The 23,714-nt window shown below is 35.3% G+C and overlaps 1 protein-coding gene across 3 annotated transcripts in view; it reads right to left on the bottom strand.

The window, feature by feature from the left end:
- The window catches only part of TBX4 (T-box transcription factor 4), an 82,876-nt gene that overhangs the window by 12,279 nt on the left and 46,883 nt on the right, over positions 1-23,714 (bottom strand). For all 3 annotated transcript variants that reach the window (XM_072417182.1, XM_072417174.1, XM_072417190.1), the window contains exons 4-5: positions 13,416-13,535; positions 9,462-9,609 (exon numbers count right to left, since the gene is read on the bottom strand). In XM_072417182.1, coding sequence (XP_072273283.1) covers positions 9,462-9,609; positions 13,416-13,535 — 268 coding nt within the window. The remainder of the gene's footprint in view (positions 1-9,461; positions 9,610-13,415; positions 13,536-23,714) is intronic.

Here is a 23,714-nt window from a genome sequence, read left to right as displayed (position 1 = left end):
TGTATCCCAGGAGGATGCAGATTTCCTATTCAGTCTTTATTCAGCCATGTTTTGATGTATTAATAAAAACTAAGCTGCGTTGATTTTTACATGTTTTATACGTGAATTTTAGCTTTAATTTTAGAACTTCTGATTATCATACTCGTTTCAAGTCAATCATTTAGAAAGCCATTACATAAGTATGACAGCCAGGCAACGATTTTCAGAGGAGGTCAGCAATGGCGACCTTTATTATGCCTTAGTACATGTCTTCTCTACATGCCGCCATGTATTTTTATTGTGAATAGTAGAAAAAAAAATTTAACCCCTGATCTATAATTTTTTTTTAAAGTTTAATTTTTATTCACGTGTTAGTGACTCACTGTGTGTTTGTATATTCTGTAGCCTCATATAATTTGAAATAAATAATCCTGGATGGGTTATCAGATCATCTGGCCCCGTTAAACTTGACCATCCTGCACTTACTTACTGCTTTTCTATGAAGACAGCATCTGGCAGATTACAAAAACAGAATCTGCAAGTTTGTCTTCACATGATTAAGGATGTGTAGCTTACAGGTAATAGTTAAAGATAAATGTGCTTTCAGGAAGATAAAACAGACTGCATTGGAAGCTAGTCTAGATATAAGCAGTAAAAATATTATCCAAATTTAAGTGAATCTGAAAAGATACCTTAAAAATTGTGAATTGAATATACTTGTGTTTGCCCCCAGTATTTGTTCATTAACATTCCACTGTAATTTTTATTGCTGATGTATTCCAGATAGTGTCCTTTGCTTACCCTTTTGCAGAATGATGGTAAAGTACATGATATAGCATGAAGAAACTGCTATGAAATATTTATTACTTGAAGATTATATCAGGGTAGAAATATGGGAGCTGGCATTGCTGGCTTGTTTTTGATGGTGCATAATTCTGGGTTGTCAGATCTGTCCTTTATCTTCATTGCTTAGAGAGCAACTGATCTAGAAGGGGTATGTGTATATCATGTGTCGGGACAGGGTGGGTCCATGTCAGTGACTCAACTAAGCAAGTATGTCAGTATTGGATTTTTTTCTAAGCATTTAGCAAATTTAGTTCCTCAGATTATAAAAGATGACTTAATACATTTTTTTACTTCACTATAAAGTGCAATGATGTGCAATTAAATAGGGGATACAATTGACAAACCTGCATAATAGTCAAGCACAAACAATGACAAAGGAGGAGAAATGGACCATGTACAAGGAAGCTTACAGTCTGAGAGTTCAGATTTCCTTCTATATATACCTACTCCCTAATTGAATAATAAACAAGCTTACACAGATTTGCGGGAATATATCAAAATATAAAATGACCTCCATGAATACTAGCCTAGGGAAGCCAAAGTTTTAGACTTAGGCAAATAGTAATAAATGTATTTCTGAGAGGTAGTTTATAGGGACTGGCCAATTTAGATTGTTATTTACAGAGCATGTAAAGCTGCAATATATTACATTTTTGTTTTTGGGTTTGGATCAGAGGTTGGACGAAGTCGTCACCCCTGAAGTCCAAGTCGAGTCTCAAGTCATTGACATCAAGTCCCAAGTCAAGTCTCAAGTCACCAAGAACTCTTCCAAGTTGAGTCCCAAGTCAAGTCACTTCATTTATCCCCATTTGTCCCCACAGGATCGCATTTTAAGTCCACGGCTTTCTCCTCTGACAGCTGAACAGGGAAGGGAGGAAGGCAGTGAGGCTTCTGTAACACCACCCTTCTCCCCGCCCCCTTCAGCTGTCAGAGGAGGAATCCATGGACTTGCAAGAAAGGTGGGGAGGAAGACAGTGAAGCTTCTGTAACACTGCCTTCCTCCCCGCATTCCTTGCATTCTAAGTTTACTTAGTATGGCATTCTCCTCTGACGGCTGATCTGAAGAGGGAAGGGAGTGAGGCTTCTGTAACACTGCCTTCCTCCCCAACTTTCTTGCATTCTAAAATTTCTCCTCTGACAGCTGAATAGGTAAGGGAGGAAGGCAGTGAGGCTTCTGTAACACATCCTTCCCCACCCCCTCCCTTTTCAGCTATCAGAGGAGAAAACTTAGAATGCAAGAAGGGCAAGGAGGAAGGCGGTGTTACAGAACCCTCACTGCCTTCCTCGCCATCCCCTTCAGCTGTCAGCAGAGAAAGCAAGTCACAAGTCAAGTTGCAAGTTGCTGGGGAAAAACCCCAAGTCGAGTTGCAAGTCATTCATTAGGTGACTTAAGTCGGACTTGAATCCAAGTCGCGTGGCTTGAGTTTAAACCCCTGGTTTAGATACAATTAAAAGGAAGATACTAACGTTTATTTAATTAATAAATTAGGCACATTCACTTAGTTTAGTAAATTAAATAACGGTCACCCTACCCCTGTTTTTTTTTTTTTGTTTTTTTTTTAATTCATCACTATGGCATGCACAGTCTGGAGTCAATAAATTTAGTAGTCCGTCTTCTCCATCCGTCCATCTTCTCCTGACAACCCCTCTGATAAGGGGTTCTCTGTCGCATCAAAAATATCTGCTTTTTTAGAGATGGAACTTCAGTAAACATTTCTTCAACATAGTTTACATGGTACCGCCATATGTTGAGCACCAACAGGTTTCTGGCAAGCCGAAAGACTCAGCACTGAGTTGGTTGGTAGGAGACTAAATAAAAAAAAAGTTTTGTCTATGGGTTCTCTTTCAATGTATCATTGTGAAGTTTTATGGTGTAGAGTAAAGCTGCTTTTGCGCAGCCCACAGCTGATCTGTCTAAGTGTTGTGGTAAGAGATCACATCCTTAGCAGTTTCTCAGCTAGTCTTCTACATCATCTGTTTTTATACTATAAGTCTTTGTTCTCTGAAACCAAATGTCACTATGATATGACCATAATAGGTGAGGAGCAAAAGGTTAGAGGGTAGTCCTCTGCGGGTTTATGTAGGCCAGCAGGCAAAAGTCTTTCACATCATGGAGCACAAATCATGTAATAACATCACCTTATGCATAAAAGCCACATTTACCACATAAATATCTGCAGTGATTTATTAATCATTTCCTTTCCTTAAGACTGCCAGTTGATGAGCCTACCCCCACTCCCTCCCGGTTAGCCTAGTAGATTGACTTTGCACAAAGCCAAGAAATGAATTTGAGCAGCTGCATAGAGAGACTTAAAGTTAAAACTCGTGGTCTAGCCAAAAGTCATTAGAAATGCAAGAATGGAAGTGAGTGAAAAAGAAAATGATGCATAATACCATAAAAAAATCAAATTGGTTGCCAACAATATTTTAATGGACTATCAGAACAAAACCTTATTTCACCATGACAGTATGTAAAAAACAGTAAATACTAACAAAGCAAACAAAAACAACAGTCTGGGCAAAAAAAAAAGACATATACACGTTTCTTATAAATTAGTATTACTTGGTATTAAATTGCAAATTGAATAGAGGAGTTAAAACCTACACACAAACATATATATTCAACTCCTTATTTAAATGTATATGAAACTTAGTGTTGAGCTATGAATAGTCAAATAAACTTCAAAAATACATGAACCATTTAAATGCATAGCTATTGTTTAGGTTTACCAGTAACTTTTGTGACTGAAACTAGTTCTTCTTAGTATGGACGCCAGTATAGGCTCCAATATATCCAATAGGCTTAGTTATGAATTCACTGACTATAAATTAATACTTTCCCATATATATAGATATATTGCCAATCCTGTGATGTACACTATTAAGGTTAAACAAATTCATTTCTGATGAACCCATAAATTATATGGCTTTAATATAACCTTTCTTACAACCACTGTTACTGGAAGAAACAACTCATGCTGACATTCTGACCTTCAAAGGTTAGTTAAAGTGCAATATTATCCACATAAAAGAGGGGATTAAATACTAGTACATACTACAGAAAGTCAGATGTAGTGTTTTTTAAATATCTTAGTAAAATGTAAACTCAAAAGTATAGTGTTCAAAAAGTATAGCCCAATGTTGATGATGTGCTTCTCTTTTTGAATGATATATTAATATTTCCTATAAATACAACACATTAATTGAGTCTAAAGTCTCAAACAGGAATATGCTGGAGTAGGGGGATGCTACAGATTTATCCTCAATTTTTATTTTAATATTTAGAGTACTGATGGTATATTTCTATTGGGTAGGACTCTTTTAACAATGCAAAAGTTTGCCCTTCCCTGGAGGAACACTCAGAATATTTTTTAGGGGTCAGGGGAACTCTACTAAAATCAATTCATTGGGCATCAGTTGGAAATAATGCTCCTTACATTTGTTACCTATGATAGTTTATACAGTGGTCATCAGATTACTGACAAACGAGGACTACCTGTAGTTATTCGTAATGTTAATGACTTACCTGCTTATCGAATGCCTCTGCACCCAAGACCAGCTCTGTACAAGAACTATACTGTACAAGAACTATACGGTGTACGTCAACATGGCATCTCCTCTTCTGTCTTCTGGGCTCCATCTGTCTTCCTCCTTTGCAATCCTTTACAATTTCCCAAGATCCCCGGTCTGCAGACTGTCAGTGAACTTGTCATGGTACGTGCTTGCAGGGCTTAAGGCTGGGTTTATCCTATGTTCCTCGCTTAACAACCAAACCTGGTCAAAAAATGAGGAGCATCTGTGCAAAGACCCCTGGCTTCCTGCAGCTGGCTCTGCCAAATGGTGTTGGTCTCTATACGGGCATCATCAAATGGGAGGTCAATCAACCACAGCTCAAAGAACCCCTAATAACCTCTGGAGGAACCTTAGGGTTCCACTAAACCCTTGTTGAGAATGCCTTAAATAAATTGTCCTTTTCTTCAAGAGATAAATTGCCTCAGTGGAATTGCAATTTCGGCATTGTCAATTGTGTACTTTTATTATACCATAAAAAGCAGGCAGCTCTAAGTTTATTTCAGGTGCCTGAAACATTGAATGCTTACATTTTTATATTCTTCTAATACCGCAATGGGCTGACATTTTATTCTTGAGCTGTAGATTCTTCACCTGTTTCCTTAGAGAAAAACTGCAGAATAAAATTTTTGGCATTCTTATCCTTAATTGCTGTACCAGAGAATGGTTTTAAAATGTTTAACTGGTTCCTATACAAATGCTTCTTGAAAAAAAAAAAGATGTACTAAAATGATCCATAAAAAAAACTATAATAAATATAGAAGACAACAGAACAGGAGTAGCACCTGCCTGTTGTTGGGTAGACTAAAACAGGCATATACCCATCATAACCAGCTTTAGGTAAAATTAGTTCAACTGTTATAGATTATAACCATTTGAATAAGAGGTAGAAAAACACAAATTAAATTGTAGATGCCTATAAAATGTCTTCATAATCCCAGCATGGAAAGCACATGAATTCCAGGACAACACAGTATTTATATTTTTATTTGCGTATATAATGTACATTTATAATGACTTTTTTTCCTCCCTTTGAATATCTAAAACGGATTTAAGATTAAAAGACCATAGCATGAGCTTAAATGCTGGATGTACACAATTGTTTTACTTTGTTATTGCATTTAACATTGTATAATTCATTTTTTATCAGTTTTACTGCGATTTATTTTTCAGAATTAAAATGATGATGAGCATGATCAGATAGCTTTTTTAATTGCAAACTGATTGCGTGGTATCTTTCCAAGTTTGCAATAAAAAGTAAATTGTATTGCGGTAGCAACCAAGCAGCACACTGCACAGGATCAATCACCTCCCAAAAATCAATAAATATTTGGGCTAGTGACACTAAAAATATGTTCCAACATGGAATACAATCAATCAGTCACTGCACAAATTGAACTCACTTGCAAATAATAAAAACCATTCTTCTTATATATAATATTATTTGGAGATGTGCTACTTTTCAAAAGAAAGTGGATCCAAAAAAACAACTGAACTCTTCAATAGGAAAAAACAAACAGTTTCTTGACATCAAGGGAGAAAATATCATTCTATGGTCTCCATTCCATTTCCGTTTAAAAACACAACCCCGGTATTCCCATAAAATCTTTCATGTGCATCCAAATCTTTCGCAATCCTTGAGTTTGAAACAATTCCAAAATCGATAAAACTTTAAAACCTCATCCATGAATGGACATACAGATCCTCACCCTAATGCTGACTCCCAACATATGTGACGTGATTGCGTAGCCCAGGCCAAGTTCACAAGGCCTTTACGCATTTCGTCCAACCAGACATTATCAGAGGACGTGAACATGGGGGGGGGGGACTACGTTTTTATGAAGGCATAATAGGAGGAAAATATATGAAAAAATGTTTGGATAAGAGAGTAAATAAATTGCATAAATTATACGTTTCTAGGTTAAAACCTACCAACTATCATGAAAAAACTTGCCCTTTTGTATATAAATTGATGAATTAGTCTAGACAGGTCCATAAACCACTGTTTTAGTAAAATAGAGATTGTTCAGTCAGATTGTGACATGTATGGTGAGATCTGTTTTTTTTTAGGTTTTTAATGCTATTGAGGAGAAATTGCATCACTTTGCATCCTTGTTACACCAAAGCACGAAATAGATTTCAGTAGGACAGGAAGGCATGGACAGCTTTATAAATTGTAAACTCCTTCACTAAATCATCTTGCATGTTTTCTTGATGGCTAACACATTATTAGAGTCTTACCAGCTAATTGTAACTCCTATTTTTTATCTTTGAACAGTTGCAATCATGGAAATATGAATTTCTGCAGCACCTGCCTTACAAACAAGTAAGAAGAATGTAATTACTGTATTGACTACAAATACATTTTCTTTATCATCAAAGAATAACTTCACCCTTCAGAAGGAAGTTGCAATAATCCGAAGGCTATTCTATTAATGTCAACATTTATACTGGACATACGCCTATCTGTAAGATAAGACTCTTTGCTGTAAATCCTGAGGATATGTATGATCCTACATTGGGGGAGGTAGTAAGGAGTATGGGGATTTTCAAAACCAATTTTTCTTGTTGATGTTTTTTTTCAGCCTGAATGTGAGTTATGTCGACTAGAAATACCTGAGCATTTAGTGATTGTCTTAAATATGTATATGCATATTTTCTTCAAATATGTAATTGTTTTGGTTAAAGTTCTATATTTATGAACAGCACAAAGATTGTTCCTTCATGTTCCTGCCTCAGAGGAACCTGTAATATCATATTCTAGGGACACTGACCTTCTATGATGAATTTAGGTAAAAACCAGTAGACCCAGTAAACACCACTGGAGAACATAGCAAGATCAGTGACATAAAACCTTTTCTTGAACAAAGAAGTCTATTATTTATAACATGAAACTGTTTAGCAGATGTGACAGTATTAGGGGTTGGGACAAACCAGATCAGTTTTTCTCAAACCACGGTTCCCCCAGAATTTACAGGGGTTCCATGAGCAATAGGCAATCAATCAGTTTGACATCAAGTGACACCAATGGTCTTTTTGGTTAACTGTAAGGGTGGCATTCTTCCTACTGTTCAGCAGTGTAAAATACATTCTTCCTACCTGTTCACAATGCTAATATACTAAGATCTGTATGTAATATGTAATTATGTAAGTATCCACATGGGGTATGCAGCAACATGTAGACCTAATATGAAAGCACACCTGCCATGAGACTTAAAGGACTGGCAATATTTTCATCCCTCTATTAATGCCAGGTACTTGGACGGTCAGCACTTTTTCAAACAGTGACTTCAAATATGCATGTTACAAAACCTAGAAAAAAGTCAGGGGGCCCTAGGTGCATACGAGTTCTAGTTCTGTAATTCAGAAAGCAAGGGATCAGAATGACAGATAGGAAATAGCAGCAACCATGTGTATTTTTAAAAACTGATTTCATTCACAATGTTTATGTTTTTTCCCCATGGTTTTGGTTCTTGAAGGTTGTATATACTTCCTCCAGCAGAGGACACTCTAGTGTTCATCATAGCTGAAAATGAAGAAGCATTTGTTGTGTTTCAGTATTCTGTATTTGGTTGGTACAAGACATGTCTAATCAGACATGATGGGGAGGGGGGAATGAGTGCAACTTAGTCGTTTCAAAATCTAGAAAAAATATTAAGGAACACATTTTTAAAAAACATTTTTTGACTTTGTTATAGTTTTTGTTATACATAGACAGTGGTGTCTCAAAGCAGCTGCTAGCTTATCAAATTATGTGGGCCAGACAGAATTGTGACTATGAACTCGAAATTTGGTGTTAATAACTTTAAGGAACTCAGACTGCTAGGCTCATAAGAGTGATGTCCTGACAGAGAATCATCAGTTTCCTATTTTCCTGTGTGGATACAATTTTCCACACGGGGAAATAGATGAGTTATAGTTGGAGGCTTGGTATTTATTGAACAGTATGAACTGGGCAGTGTTTTTTATGTGTTTTACTGGATGAACAACTGACAAATAAGTTCAGTGGCCAAAAGTAAAAGAGTCCCTAAGTTTGCTGGGAACATGTTTCATGGACGATTAAAATCTCACATTCTCAATTTGTCTATCATACAATTATAGAAGGTGATTGATGATATCATTTTCATGGTAGCACTTTCAAATGACACTGGCTGAAAGAGATGCATATATTTGATGCACAGTGTAGTCTCTTTGCAATAGTAAAGCAACTTGTAAATAGATAGACACTAACTTCTGTACATAGAAACTGCCCATTTCTCACCATCATTACCATCACCATCTCCACTAAGATTACGTACACGTCAGATGATTCTCCCCTAATAGAAATGGTAAGGATTGTCTCAGGTGAACAACCACAATATAAGCATAACTTCTGCTTTAACTTACTAACTTACTTAACAAGCCAAACAAAATTATGAAAGGAAACACCCATTTCTGTTGCCAGGTTATTTTTTGCCTTGATACATTCTGAGCCAATAACCTTTATTGAGCATGCAGCATGTGAAGTCCGATTTAAAAAAAATCTGCATACTTGTGTCAGGTCAGTGGCTACAAAGGTAAAAAAAAACACTAATATCAGGATAACAGCCAGACAAATAATATTTTCAAAACAGGAACTCTGTCACTTTTCACATTTACATAATACCATGACTTAAAAAAGAAAAGGAGATCTAAACTTTTCACCCATTTAAATAAACAATATATATTTTCATCTAAATATGTAAAAAGTGAAAGAAATTAGAAATGATACAAAAAAGGCAAGTAATATTTCAGTAAAAAGCCACAAAGTAGTCCAAATCATCCATTTTAAAAATAAGAAATGAACATTGCATAACATTTAAAAAATGCATGGCAAATATTATACTGCACAATACTTTGTCAATGGTGTGTACAATAAGCTAATAATATAATTAACAGTTAATTATTATAATTAATAACATTATTATTATATATATATATAATATATTATATATATATATATATATATATGTATATATAATAATAAAATAAAGTTATAGGCTAATTCTTTTTGTTTAATATTCTAATAACATTTTTTTTAATCTTACATGTCCAAAGGGATCAAGATGGTTGTTGGTCAGCTTTAATTTTTGAAACGACACCAGCTGCCGCATCCAATGAGCTCCGGTTGCTGGGGAATCTGGATGAACATATAACCTTCCAGGCATTGCAGGTTCTGCTTTTCCAGCCACCATCCTATAAACATAAAATGGTCGCCTTATTTAAATGACTATCAAAGCCAAACATTAGCTTTAAATATGATGTATACAAGCATTTGAAAGACTATTACAACTCAATATGAGTGGTTCAGATCTGTGTGAAGTTTTTTAGTACTCAGAAGTTTAATAGAAAGATACTTTGGATAACCCCTCCTAAAGAAGGAACTTTGTATAGCTATTGTATAGGAGCCCCAGTTGTTGAAAATTGGGATTAACAAAATCAGACTGCAGATTTAGTTTTCAAGCTTGCACTGGTAAAATAATATATGTAGTAGGATTGTTTTCTAAAATATTTTGTAACTTTTCTCTTATATGTAACAAAGGGGCTTTGATACCCTAATGCTTAGGTGTTCCAAGCAACTGACCAGACTGGACTTGAACCTATACCTAAAATGAGGAGTCTTTCCATTTAAGCAGAAAACGCTATAGTAAGGTAACGAGTAATTTACAATGAATAGTAAGCCTTAGGGATAGATTTATAAAGCAGTGAATCTGACATTCACCAGCTTGACTGGTAGATAATCAATTGCTATGATCGAAACCACATCGACCTAGAATACAGTATTTCCCACCAGAAAATGTCAACTGAATGTTGAATACACTGCTTTAAAAAATGCAGCCCTTACCAGTAATCATGTTTTAATTTTCTGACTGCTCCTAACTACATGATATTAAAAGACAATCAGTTGCTAGGGGTAATTAGCTTTTGCATCATTTTGTAATGATTCTCTGAGATAAAAGTACTAAAAAAACTAAGCTTCAATGATTTACAGCTCAATATCTCTCACAGGGTAGCTCACTGCTATCTACAAGCTCAGCCCTTATCAGAGATGAGCAGTGAACAGACAAACTGGTTGTTAGGGGAGCTGCTGTTATTCTGTTGTATGCGTATCTATGGAAATGTAATAAAATTTATTAAAAACTTTTCTGTAACTCATTTTGGGAGCACTAGAAAGGGGACCACCAGCCATATGTGATCCATCCTCTGAAGAGCAAAACAATGTATTTTCTAACAAAAAATGCAGCTTTGTACCTGAAGGACTGTCTTGTATAATATTGGGGAAGTCTAAAGTTATTATTATAATTATTAATAATAATAATAATGATAATAATAATAAACAGTATTTATATAGTGCCAACATGAACTAGCGCTGAACATTAAATAGGGGTTGTAAATGACAGACATATACAAACAAAAAAAAAGGACTCCTCAGAAGAGCTTACAGTCTAAGAGGCTATTCTGTGCATCCAGTCAGAAGGATTAATGGCAGTCAACTTAATTTTCTCTTCTTCCATTAAAAAAGCCTACTTGTCCAGTCTTTTTTTTTACTTAGTGGATTTTACTTCCACTTTGTGAGAAGGGTTTCACAGAGCTTGAGCAGAAAACAAGCCGCAGTATAATGATTAAGTGGGTAGTCAATGTTTAGCAGTATTTACTTTGTTCAGTTTGTTCACTTTTTATCAGTACATGAAGAAATAGAGGTGGTCATGCTCATCTTGGGCATAAATCTGACATGTGGTTGCCCAATATCGTTTATGGATACCTTACAGTGAACGATGATCAGTGAATGACCACTATGTAAGTCAAAGGAGGAGAACAGAGTGAGTAAGTGGCACCCCACTCTGTTCTTGGCTCAGTGGCTCATTTGCATGTTCTCCCCTTGTTCATATGGGCTTTCTCTGAGCACTCCGGTTTCCCTCAATGTCCCAAAAACATACGGTTAGGTAAATGCCACCTAGAACTGACTTGGTGTGTGTGAAAAACTGGCAGAGCAGTGTGATTTGCCATGCTTGACTAAAAAGTTAATAAAAATATCAAAACACACATAGAAAAATAAACATAAAAAAAAGTGCCTACAGCAAAAAAATAAACTTAAACAAATGGCCCATACAATTCACACGGTATATTCATTCTCAAAATCTAAATTATTTACAATGCTGATCTGTTTTGAGCAAAAGAAAGTACACCACTAAGTTTTTTAATACTTTATCCAATGCAATAAATTAGAATCAGGTGTTCCAGATTAGGTACCAATGATTGGACCCTCCATAGGGAGCATGCAGGAGGAAGCCGTTCTAATTAAACCTCAGATATCTAGAGTCCGGTGTTCTCTGTGCTATTGACGTGTGAGGTGTCATCACGCTAACATGAAAAGAGCTCTTTCAGAAAGAAACTTGTGGATGCCTATTAGTCTAGCAAGGGATTTGTAAAGATTGCCAACATTTTTTTTCACTCAATCTGTTCACTGTAAGAATTATCTACAAGTGCAATAGACTTCAATGACTGCTAATTTGTCCAGGAAATTCAAGCCAAGAGCTGACTATTTGATGCTAAAAAGTCTTCAAACAACCTAAAACTGTATTATTGGATCTGCGGGTAACTTTTGCAACAATTGTTTCAAAAATGCATCTTGTTGTAGTTCAGTAAATTAAAGTCAAATATATAATTACTAAAGGACTTTTGCATAAAAGTGTGTACAAAAATCAGTGCAAGCAAGTGTCAGGCAGTGGTAAGACAGTGTGCAATATACATATGAAATGTATATTCTGCTAAAATAGGCAATAATTATGGAGCTCCTTTTTTTTTTTAAAAAGTTCATTTTTCTGTTTTTCCGAACACTTATTTTTGTTTTAATTAAGTACAGTAGAGACACTGTTCGCATAAAGATTTATGGTACCTGTTTAAATATTTTGACAAAATCAATTTCCACAGGGTGACTAAATAGTACAGTTAGATAATAGTAATAGTTAGAAATCTATGAGCTTATTGATTCAGCCCTCAGGCTTAATGCTGGTCCCCAGGTGACAACTGATGGTTTTAATGCTCAATTTGGCTAGAACCCAAACTAGACACTGAGTGCCTGATTTAAAGATTTCCAAGGCTGGAGAGGATACATTTTATTCAGTGAAGCTGGGTGAAACCCTTAGCAAACCTGGAATGGATTTCTTAAAACCCATTTGGTATTTGTTAGCAAATGTTTTCAATCCTGGACCAGATCCATTACAGGTTTGCTGGATCACCCAGCTTCATTGATGAAAGTGTATCCTCTCCAGCCTTGTAGAGCTTTAATAAATCAGGCCCTTAAGTTTATTTAAGGTATAGTGTACTAAATTGAATCCTACTTTCTAACTCTAAAGAAGAATTAAAAACAAAGAATAAAAGGAAAGATTAGCCCCTGAGCTGAAAAAGGTGTCTACTTGATACAGGGAGTAATAGAGCAAATTATTTGCAATCCCTTAATATCCAGGTAGACATCTGGAAATAAATGTGCAACCATATTCCCTGCCATTTACTTGGTTAAGATTGGAAAAAGATTTTTTACTATTTTAATTCCCTATCTGGCAGGTAGAAATATATCACAACCTATTTAAGACACCAGGGAAGAGGTGACAAGCTATTAAACATCACTAGGTAACAAAGGGACGCCTAATTTACAACTTGCTCTAACCTACTTAGTGTCATTTGAGGCCCCATTTCATATTGGCACTGGGCTTATTCTGTCTATTACTGTCTCTGATCAGAACTCACTGGACAAAACAGGACCCCAACAAGTTTACCTATTTACCTGAAGAAACATGTTGGTCATGTTCATATAATTTTGCAGAGCATACATTTAATGTTATATTATTCTTGGGGCTACCTTTTGCATTGCAATGTGTTTGCTTGTAAATTATCTTAATAGGTATATCACCACTGAACATCTTTAGTAGTAGGAGGGAGATTATTTGTTCAAATAAGTTAATGTTAAAAACATTATCATTAATTAAACAAAAATTCCTTACCATTTGTTATCGCAGAATTTGTACCGGTGATCATCGGCTGGAACAATGTCTATAAGTAGAATGTATTTAGTTTTGGGGTTCATCCCAGTGACTTTAACTTTGTAGCTGGGAAACATTCTTCTGCAAGGGAAAAAAAAGATACAGTATTCATAAAAAAAGAAAATATATATGTAGAATATACAATTTATAAAAGCTTGTTTGAGTAGTCCACAATTTATAATGTTCTGATTTTCACATTCAGCCTTGAAAATGTTTGTGAACTCATTGATGTTTCATGGATTACTATCTGAATGGCCAGCAAACTATCCAGGCACTGATAAAAAACAGACAATATTTCCATATCCATGTTTATTGAACCTATTGTTTGCCTAATCATTGACACTGACAAGAAATGTGTGTGTATCTCTAAAATAATAAACTTTTTTGAAAAGATAGTTGCTGAAGTCAAGTATTTCAGCAGGACCTGTTCTGCTAGGTCAAAAGATTTAAAACTGTAGGTTTGGTCAACTGTTCTGTACAACTAAACTGTGATTTGGTATTATGATCCAATCACAAAGATTCCAGGGGATATGAAATAATTCTTGTTTTTATTAAGTAAATGTAAAGCCTAATAATGAACTACTCATTTTTGCTTTCTTTTTTGTTTGTTAAATATACATATGAAAGCTTTTTGTTATATGTATCTGTTTTATAAATTCTTATTGATCCTGATGAAATGATGAGAGCTGGAAGCTCTCTTTGCCATCTGTCTGTTAGCATTGTTCTCAACTAATTAAGATTCAGCACCCAAGACTTGTAAGCAATTGTATATTTTGTTTTGATGCCTTTTAAGAACCCATAGAGTGCTAGTTATGGATATTTAGGTATCGCCACAAAAACTAACACTTTACAAAAGTTGAATACAAAAATGTTTCTCATCTGAAGTTTTCTAACAACCAATGGATTAACTATAAACATAACAGCAGATGGATGGTTACCCTGAATACAGCGGAGGACCGGGCACGCAGTACATCAAGACCTGTTGGACGCAGAAAATTTGAAGCCAACTTGGCTCTGTTAATGAGTCTGTGTCAAGGTGGAATAGGTGGAAGAACAGATAACTAGTAATTATTTTATACATAGGGAATCCTTATTTAAATCACTTTATTTATTTAGTGATGGAGTTGCTTTAAGGCTCCGGTTATGACATTTACTAATTTGTGCTTTACCTTTCATGGTGATAAACAACAAATCAGCTTATCCATGATGAATAATATTTGTATTTCATAACTCTAAATTATGAAGAATCCATACAATAGACCATGGAAGTTGGTTGTAAAAAAAAGTCTTATTGTGACAGCATTTCACTCCCCAGAGATTTAGGTATCATCTTTCATTATTTTACAACAGAATTATGAAATATGGCAGAATGCTGGTTTCCTATTTCTGCACTTATTTACTTTACTAATTTACACTTAAATAGTTTAGTGGCAAACAGGCACATTAAACAAAGTTGGACACAGTTGAGCTGCTTTACATGCCAGAAATTAAAAATTCCAGGAAATAATACATTTTGAGGAGTATGAGGCAATGCTGGAAACATAAAAAACATAAAAATTATGAAAATAATTATGCGTTCATATGTCCAACATACGCCAGATGTACAGTGACAAGTCACAGATGTCAGATGCACTGTTCTTTCTAGGTTAGTGATCAAAAGTTAAACTCTTTTGTTGACACCGATAAAACAAATGCTCCTATAACTTGAAAGCAAAAACAAGGAGTCTCAATAGTCAGGGAAAACAGCATTCAATTTATACAATCATTTCTAATACATCTATCGTTATCAATAAATACAACTAATGTATCCATCAATATAGGGAAATTATCAGTAGCCATGGGTCTAAAATGTTTTTTGTATTGTTCAATGTTTATTTTAACACATTCAAGTGATACAGTTTTAGGGTTCTATTTATAAAACAGGAAATCAGACAATCCCTCAAATTTTCTCTTGTGGGAATCTACTAGATTCATGTGTTACAATGGCAGTAATTGATTGCCATAAGGGATTGTTTGAATGAATGTCAAAATCCCCGTTTTGTATTTAGAGCAAAGTCTTCCATCATTTTGCTTATATTCCCCTGTCCATCCATGCTGTAATTTATGTTTGAGTCATTTTAAAGTGTGATTATATCTTTATAATAAACTCATTGACAAGGACTATTTGTGAAGACATAAACCATCTGGTCATTTAATTACAGTCTTTGTGGCAATTTCATGGCATGCAGTACAAATCTTTTTATGCCCAAGTATATATTCATACATCATATTGAATTAAACTTGCAACATTCGGCTTGATGGGCTAAAGCAGTGGTCGCCAACCGGTGGTCCGCAAGAAAATATATGTCCCCTGTATGTATCGCCAGCTCAGGGCGGTGGGCAGGTTATGTCTCTGGCTCAGACCTGAGATGGGAGGTTGGGTAGGTTCTGGCATCATGACGTCACTCTGGGGGAAGTTTCTTCCCCTTTCAGTGACACACGGCTCCCCGCGCATGCACGGTCCGAAGTCCGTGCGTTTAGTAGTCTGTAGTAGTCTGGGCTAAAGGGTGAATGGGAATGAGGGAAATGGCAGTGAAACTGAAACAGATTTATAAAATGTGTAAAATGAGCAGAATTGAACCTGCTTCAAACTTTCAGTTGTGCAGTAGTAATTTTTTTTACTGTTTTATTTTAATTGTACCATTCCACTCACTAAATGTTTGACATGGACACATATTCATTTTATTTTAAATGGTAATATACCTGGCCCAGTTGTGGGTTCATTTCACTGTAATTCACTTTACTTTGTTGCTATTCCCTCTTTAGTAAATCAAAAACCCACCAAGGCTCAGGTTGTAATAATAAAAAAATGTAAAGTAACTCAAGCATTATTTTAAAGTTTACCTTTAAAGATTGTATCTGTTATGCTTCACCTTCACAGCCTTCTGCCAATCTATTTATGCACTGTTCAGCACTGTTCTTTTACTCCCCCCTTATGTTGGCTGCCCTGGTATTAGGCCCCAGAAATGGTTCCCAACTTATTTTTACAGAAAAACATTTTTCTTTTAAATGTTTTTGGAATGTGGGAGGAAACCCACACAAACACAGGGAGAACATAAAAAACTCCATGCAGGTAGAATCCTGGCTGAGATTCAAACCTAGGACCCAGCACTGCAAAGGTTGCCAACCTCTGAGCCACCGTGCTGCCCATAAGTTGGTAATCAGAAATTACCTACTGTTGGTTCTTTAGGGGCAATTCATTAAGTAACCGTTAAAAAGCATACACATTAGAGTGCAGAGGTGGTGCTTCAGCAAACATTGCTACTGCTAACATGTTTGGCAATTTGGTAATAAGCAATAAAAATGGTTGTTGGTGTATTGATTGCCTGGTATATTAGTCCCCTTCTCCTTCATACAGCCTTGAGTGAACCACAAGCCATTAAAAAGATTTAAACTATGTGTGGTTTCACTAAGCCACAAATATTCACAAACATAAAACCTAACTCACTAAAAAGCACCCCCAGAAGGAAAGAAAGTACTCTGTTTTGTAAATCAAACCAACCAAAGGTGATCAATTCTTCAATTCTACAATGCTATAGGTAGTACTGGCGTGGTGCTTATTACTGTTTTTACACTCCCAGCTAACATATTTGTTTCTAAAAAACAAAAGAAACACTATGGCTGCCTGCCCTGCTTCTTAAGAGTCACTTAATGTTTCCATAAATTCCAGATGTTTTGTGTGTAGTTCAGCAAGGGGGGGGGGGGGGGTTGCTAAATGCTTTGCTCTACTTACAAGTAAAGAGCAGAACTTTCCCACAATGTGCTATTTATGTAGGTGAGAACTTGCATGATCAACGTATTGTTATCTGTAAATCAAACTTGAAACATGTAGTGGAAAGCGATACATGATGCAGAGACAAGCGACCTTTATCAAAGTCTAAACTCTGCATGGGAATGTGTATTATTAATTGTTCATTTATAAAAGTGAAGTAATAAAAATTTCAAAGCCAAAATTAGTCTACATGTCTGACAGTGATGAAGAAGATGTATCAATAACAAATATGGACAAAAATGATTTATGACACATAGCTTCTGGGGCTATTTAGTTTCTTTGCTACACTTCCAAAGCAGACTGCTATAGGAGCCGGACGCATATAAATGCTAAGTGCTTTTTTAATGGTATTTAAAAGTAAGCTTGAACATATGGAGCTGATGTAGGGTACCCTGACTTGGCTTAAAAAGTTCTTTTGTGTAAGTGTCTCTAAATAAATAGAAACACTGATCTCGACACTGAAGCAGATGTAATTCTAAAATTTTAAGTATACAAAAAAATGACAACAAATGCACTATTTCAAGCCTATGAATTAAGACAATTCTTAAATGTATCACTTGACTTAGAAGTGTATGCCTTCTTTAAACACTTATAAAATAACAGGAAAGACACCGAGCACAGATATGCTCCCCAAAACTTATTTAGATTGCCTTGGAGAAATTAAGCTGACTATACTATATGGACCATTAGAAAAAAATTAGATATGTTCATACTTAAAGGAATCATAGTACATATGCACCTTACATGATGGTAAGTTATTGTGACAAAGTTTGCCAAATAACCTTCAAGTTTTCCAGTGTAATGAAATTAAAGCTGCCAAATGAATGTTCAAAAAAATGAAAATTTGCTTTATGATGTATTTGAATCCTAAGTGTAAGTTTGTTACTGGCCACATTCTATATACAAAACTGTATTCTGAGGACCCCAGAATTAGTTGTTTTTAGAATTCTGGCTAACAGACTCAGCAGCTCCATAGTAAATATAATTATAATAATTATAATCAAAGCACCACTACTGTAAAAAAATAAACAACTAGTTCCTATAATAAGTGAAGGGTTTCCAGCACGGTAAATGGAATAATCTTCATTAGAGAAAAATTCTATGGATTGAACAGCCATAGACATAAGAGTCACCCAGTTCTTCAATTTGTTCTCTTTGGTGCAAGAAAATTTGACCCAGTTTCAAGGCCTGGCCTCATGCATCAACAACAGAGTTAAGTACTGTCTATGATACTTTTGTACTTATTTAAGTTTTCTGGACAAGCATCATGGGTTACCATCACTTCTTCTCTGGGGCAAGTAGTACTGACACAACATTAGTACTGCTTGGGCCAGAGAAGGAGCGAGGGTAACTTGACCTAAACATTTAAGTAAAAATTGCACTAGTGCTACAATTCCCTCTTGAATCATAAGTCTAGCTGTTGACCTGTAAGGCCACGTATAACAGAAATAGAATAATAATGAGGCTCATGAACTAAAAGGAAGTTTTTTCTATTTGCAGCAAAAGGAAATAATCTTATAGGACTTCTAGTTTGCTTTAAATAGTCTTCCCTGTTGTTGCAATAAAAGAAATGACCCTTTTAGTGGTGAAAGTAAAATGTCCCTTTAACTAGAATATTTTTTAAATGTTTGTGAATCTCTTGGGTAAAATCTCTTGTAATCTTAGAAAAACTACTACTATCTGCAGAAATGAAATAACTTGGCATCAGTTTATCTATATTTAGATTTGGTTATTACATAGGTCAAAACTATGCTATCCAGAGGATTGCAGAATGATTTTCCTACTAAAATGGCATTTACCAAAGGCTGGCGAAATAGATATAGTATATTTTTGCAATCAGACACAACTCTAAGTCTCTGCACCATTTACAAGACAATAAAAACATATAAACTCCAAAGCTATCTGTGCAACAGTAGAAAGAGCAAAGTTTCCAGTGATTCCACAGGATGCAACTGGTTATTTTTCTGTTTATTATACTTAACATTTGTTTTGGCTTCTTTCTCTATTAACTTGACACATGGTTTAATACATGGCTTAATTCTTATACAGAACAGAGACAAAAATTATTTCAGCAAGAAAAAGAAACTCAAATAGTTCCAGAATATCCTATCCAGCATTAAACAGATACCTTTTGTACAACCAGAGCTGGACACATAGAAGAAGTTACTATGTGAACTCCACAGGGGAGGAGGGGCGGGGGGTTTAGAAGGACCTATTTTGGAGACAGAAAAGATTCAGTGGAACACCCCAGATGGAACAGTTATTAGGTTAAAGCTTAGGTTCCTATGGTGACCACATGTTTAACATGGAGTTTGATGAATCACATCCTGCAGGCTAAACCAATTTAAATAGGAGTAGACTTCCTAATATCATGTGGTATACCATCGCTTTGCATTGAATAAGAAAAAAACAAATAAGCTATGCAAAACTTTGTGAACACTTAACAGTATCATAGTCAAAATTATTATTTTGATAGCTTCTTAAACAGATGTTCAAAAAAATGTGGGATTAACCGCCGAGTTAGTGTATTCATTCATCTTTTAGGACCTGTTCCACTTGTCCTTTTCCCGCAGTAAAACACATGTGCTTGGCTGCAGAATAGGCATTTCAAGAAATTCCATTCATTACTAACCACAGCTTTGGGCATTTTTAACAAATAGGATGTGTAATTTTTGTACGTTTACACACATACACAAAGTAAGCTAAGTTCTCAAAATAAGTTTAGCTTAGAGTGCTATAAAATAATATCACAATATTGATTGATACAGATAAACAGGTTCCTTGTTCATATTTGGGCACTGGGCACTTTGTGTAGACTCTGTATGTGATCTCATGTGCACAGCAAACGATTTATGGGGCGTGTCAGACTACTGTGCATTTGCATGGCTGCTGGTGGTCCAACTGGAGAGTTTGAATGAATGGAATTATTGTTGTCATTTTGTACCCCAAGAAAGAAAGTGCCTGTGTATACACCTTGTTGATAGGGTCATTAGGGGTAATTTATGGTAATTAAAAAAAGGAAGTGTTTAAAAAATAATTTTGTTACATACAAGAACACATTGAATGACATACTTGAATTTAGGTGTTAAAAATTTGTGCTTAAAAAATTATTGATTTAATGAATTTATTAAATCATTAGCACCATGTTCTTTACTGATTATTTCATCCTAATTTCACATAATTTATGAACAAATAATATATTAAAAAAACAAAACCCAAGTGTGGCATGTGATTGCATCCTTCACAGATCTAAATGGCCAAGGCTATTTCTAACTGCTAACTAAAAGATTTGAACACGTTTTGGATGTATCTTCATTTGCTACACATGCGAAGGAATGTGCTGTTAATAGGAAAAAAGTAAACACTTAGTAGCGAAAACATTTTTTTCCCACTTTAGCTTTTTTCTTGCTGGGGACAGTGAAGTAGGAGTAGTGATCAATAGGGTATGATTTAAGATATGTTTTATAAAAGTTTTCAGGACACGCTTACATTTGTGCAGGGTCTTAATAAATGTTGCACTAAGGTACCCAAAAACTTGTACATTTTGCAATGTACCACATTACAACTGTTGCATTCTACAATGCAGATGTATTGCCTTGGAGTGCATTGGAGTGCAATTCAAAATAAATGTCAGTGCAATGCCCGAATTTACATGCATTATGTGTTACATCAACGCAGAGATGTAAATCCAGCCTTAAGTGCTTATTTTCATGCCAGAATATAAAACATTGTAAAAACTGAATCTTATAACCCATTACAAACTATTGGCTAATAAATGTATGCAATTTTGGATTGGATTATTACCTTATGCTGACCATACAGCAGACATCTTTGTGCCATATTCAACCAATAAAAGTAATGTTTAATTGATTGTGGCTGAAATATGAATAAATGGATTAAAGCAGCCAACTAAAAACTTTGACACTGACGTAAAAAGCCATTCTTACAGCCAGCAACAGTGTTTATTCTTACAGCCACTGTTTGTGGAGATGCTCCTATGTGGCTCTAACTAGGGTACCCCCTTCAGCTCTATAATTACTTTTCAAAGCACAAAGCAATTAGGTGACGGTAAACATTAAAATCTAGATGTTGCAGACAATATGCTGCCAAATACATTACCTAATTAAACATTTGTACTAAGCTTTCAAATTACTGTATACACATTATGTTTATTACATTTTCACACGTGATAGGTTCAGTATAGATGTCAAACCCTGTGTAAGTTTCAGAAAAATGTTTGGATGGCACACCTCAAAAAAGTGTACACATTTATAGTGATCAAAAGTGTTTAATTCCTATTTATAAATTCAATTCCCCAAATGTCCCCATCTTTTTCCAAATTTTATACAGTAAATAACCCAGAGGGGGCCCAGAACAACATGTAAAAATTGTAAACCATTTCAGTCTTTGTTCATAACTATTTGCCAAACCATACAATACATTTGTTCTATGTACTTCATTACTAGAATATCCATGCTTTCAAAAGGATGAGTAAAGTTACAATTACAATATATACTAATATAGGTGATAGCTTTTATAATGAAATGCAAGAGATGCTGGAACATTAAGTCTCTTGAGTCTCAAGTCTCAAACGTAGCCTTGCCAATCATTACAGAGCAGTAATTCTGGTGAGGCTGCTCACGTCATGGGTACCCCTGGGGTCCCAAGCTAGACTGCAAGAAACAGAAATAGAAGGGTCCGGTAAACCACTTTGTTTTTTTTATGTTTTATTAAAAAGAAGAGCATATACTTATCTTGGTAAAAACAAGTGTTTAAGTCAGAGACAATAAAGTGTTAAGCAAATACAGGAGGAGACCTGTACATGAAACAAGGAGGGGGACAGTGCATAAAAATTCATTACATACACATAGGTATAACAGAACAAAAACGTATCCAAAACATGCGATGACAACATAAGTTCATCAAATAAAGGAAGAACTAATTGACAACCATCAAAATGTAATTTTACCCTGTAGTGTAATGGCATAATGTTCCGTATAACAGAAAGAGGTAAGCATGGGATCTCTCTCCTGTGCCTATAGAGTGTTAAGTATAACTTTAAACCATCTATTAAACAAAAAGATCAGTTTGTAGATCAAGATCTGGAGATGTATCCACATTGAGCTTTTTCAGGAACTTTAAGTGCTTTAAATGAAAAGAAACATCATATATAGTAAGAAGTTTATGTGCCAACCAAGCTTACATAATTGCCCTCCTCTCCACCAACAGGCAGATAAAGTATACACTGTGTATGTGAAGAGGCATCTTCAGGTGGTGGAGTGCCCCACTTTGTGAAATAGACCACAACCTATTGTTCAACAGCAACAAATACATCCAACACTTTTTAGTGGGCTTAAGAATTCCCCTTCTTCGCCTGGTATATACTAAAATGGGTTTTGATACTCCTAAAACTTGTTGATGTCAGACAATAATTTATGAACTCTTTAACAAACTGTTTTGGCACTCCTTTCTATAGGGTTTGCTGCTACGCTGATGTGCCTTAATTACTAAGCATAATATACAGAGAGCTTTCCAGGATAATCTTGCTTGTATTAGCTTTGGAGCCCATTTGCTACTATTGAGCCCTGAAGGACTAAACATTTGTTTAGAGTTATGTTATGTCTTTGTCACATCTTTTGTTGGTTCTTTGCAAATGTTGTTTCTAGTTACATGTTCTAGACTGTTCTTCTTAAGTTTTCACTTATTATTTTATTGAACTGTCTTTCCAGATTAAATTTATCTTGTTTTTGTAAGTTTTTTTTTGGTTTGGTTTTAATAATATTGATTTAGTTATTGTTAACATTATGTTTAAACACTTTAGGGTTTGAGATGCTTAAATATACATACGTATATTTGTATTGTGTAGATAGCCAGAAAACCCTGTCATGTGTCACACTTCACTGTGTCACAATTACATATTGTATTTGGAATTCATATTACAATGTCAAAATACCAAATATAAGACTATAGTAATTAGGGTCACTAATATCTAAATCAGTGGTCTTTAAACTTTTGGACCTCATGGACCACTAAATTTAGAGACTCCGGACCACGCATGCACGACCACGCACCACGGGGAGCCGTGTGTCACTCAAAAGGGGAAGAAACGTCCACCAGAGTGATGTCATTATGACGGAACCCACTCTCCCATCACAGCTCTGAGCCTGCAAAGAGGGAGAGGGCGGGTTGTGTCCAGAGACACTGCTGATCTAAATGATCTAATGCACAAGCTATAGGAGTTTAGAAGAATGAATGAACTGCAGACTTATTTTGTGCTACTGAATATTTGTCGTTTCCACCTAAAAACTGCCAGTAGTAAAGTGAAAATTGTGCAGCAAACCATTAAAAGCTTAAACATTTCAGAATGAAAGTAACAGTGCCGGTACATAATACTATTAGGCTTGCATGAATCAAAAAAATTCAACCAACAATCAACTATTAGAACAACC

The sequence above is a fragment of the Pyxicephalus adspersus genome, chromosome 1 (genome assembly GCF_032062135.1).
Source record: "Pyxicephalus adspersus chromosome 1, UCB_Pads_2.0, whole genome shotgun sequence".
NCBI lineage: Eukaryota > Metazoa > Chordata > Amphibia > Anura > Pyxicephalidae > Pyxicephalus > Pyxicephalus adspersus.
Note: the sequence above shows the minus strand (reverse complement) of the source record. Positions and strands in the feature narration are given on the sequence as shown.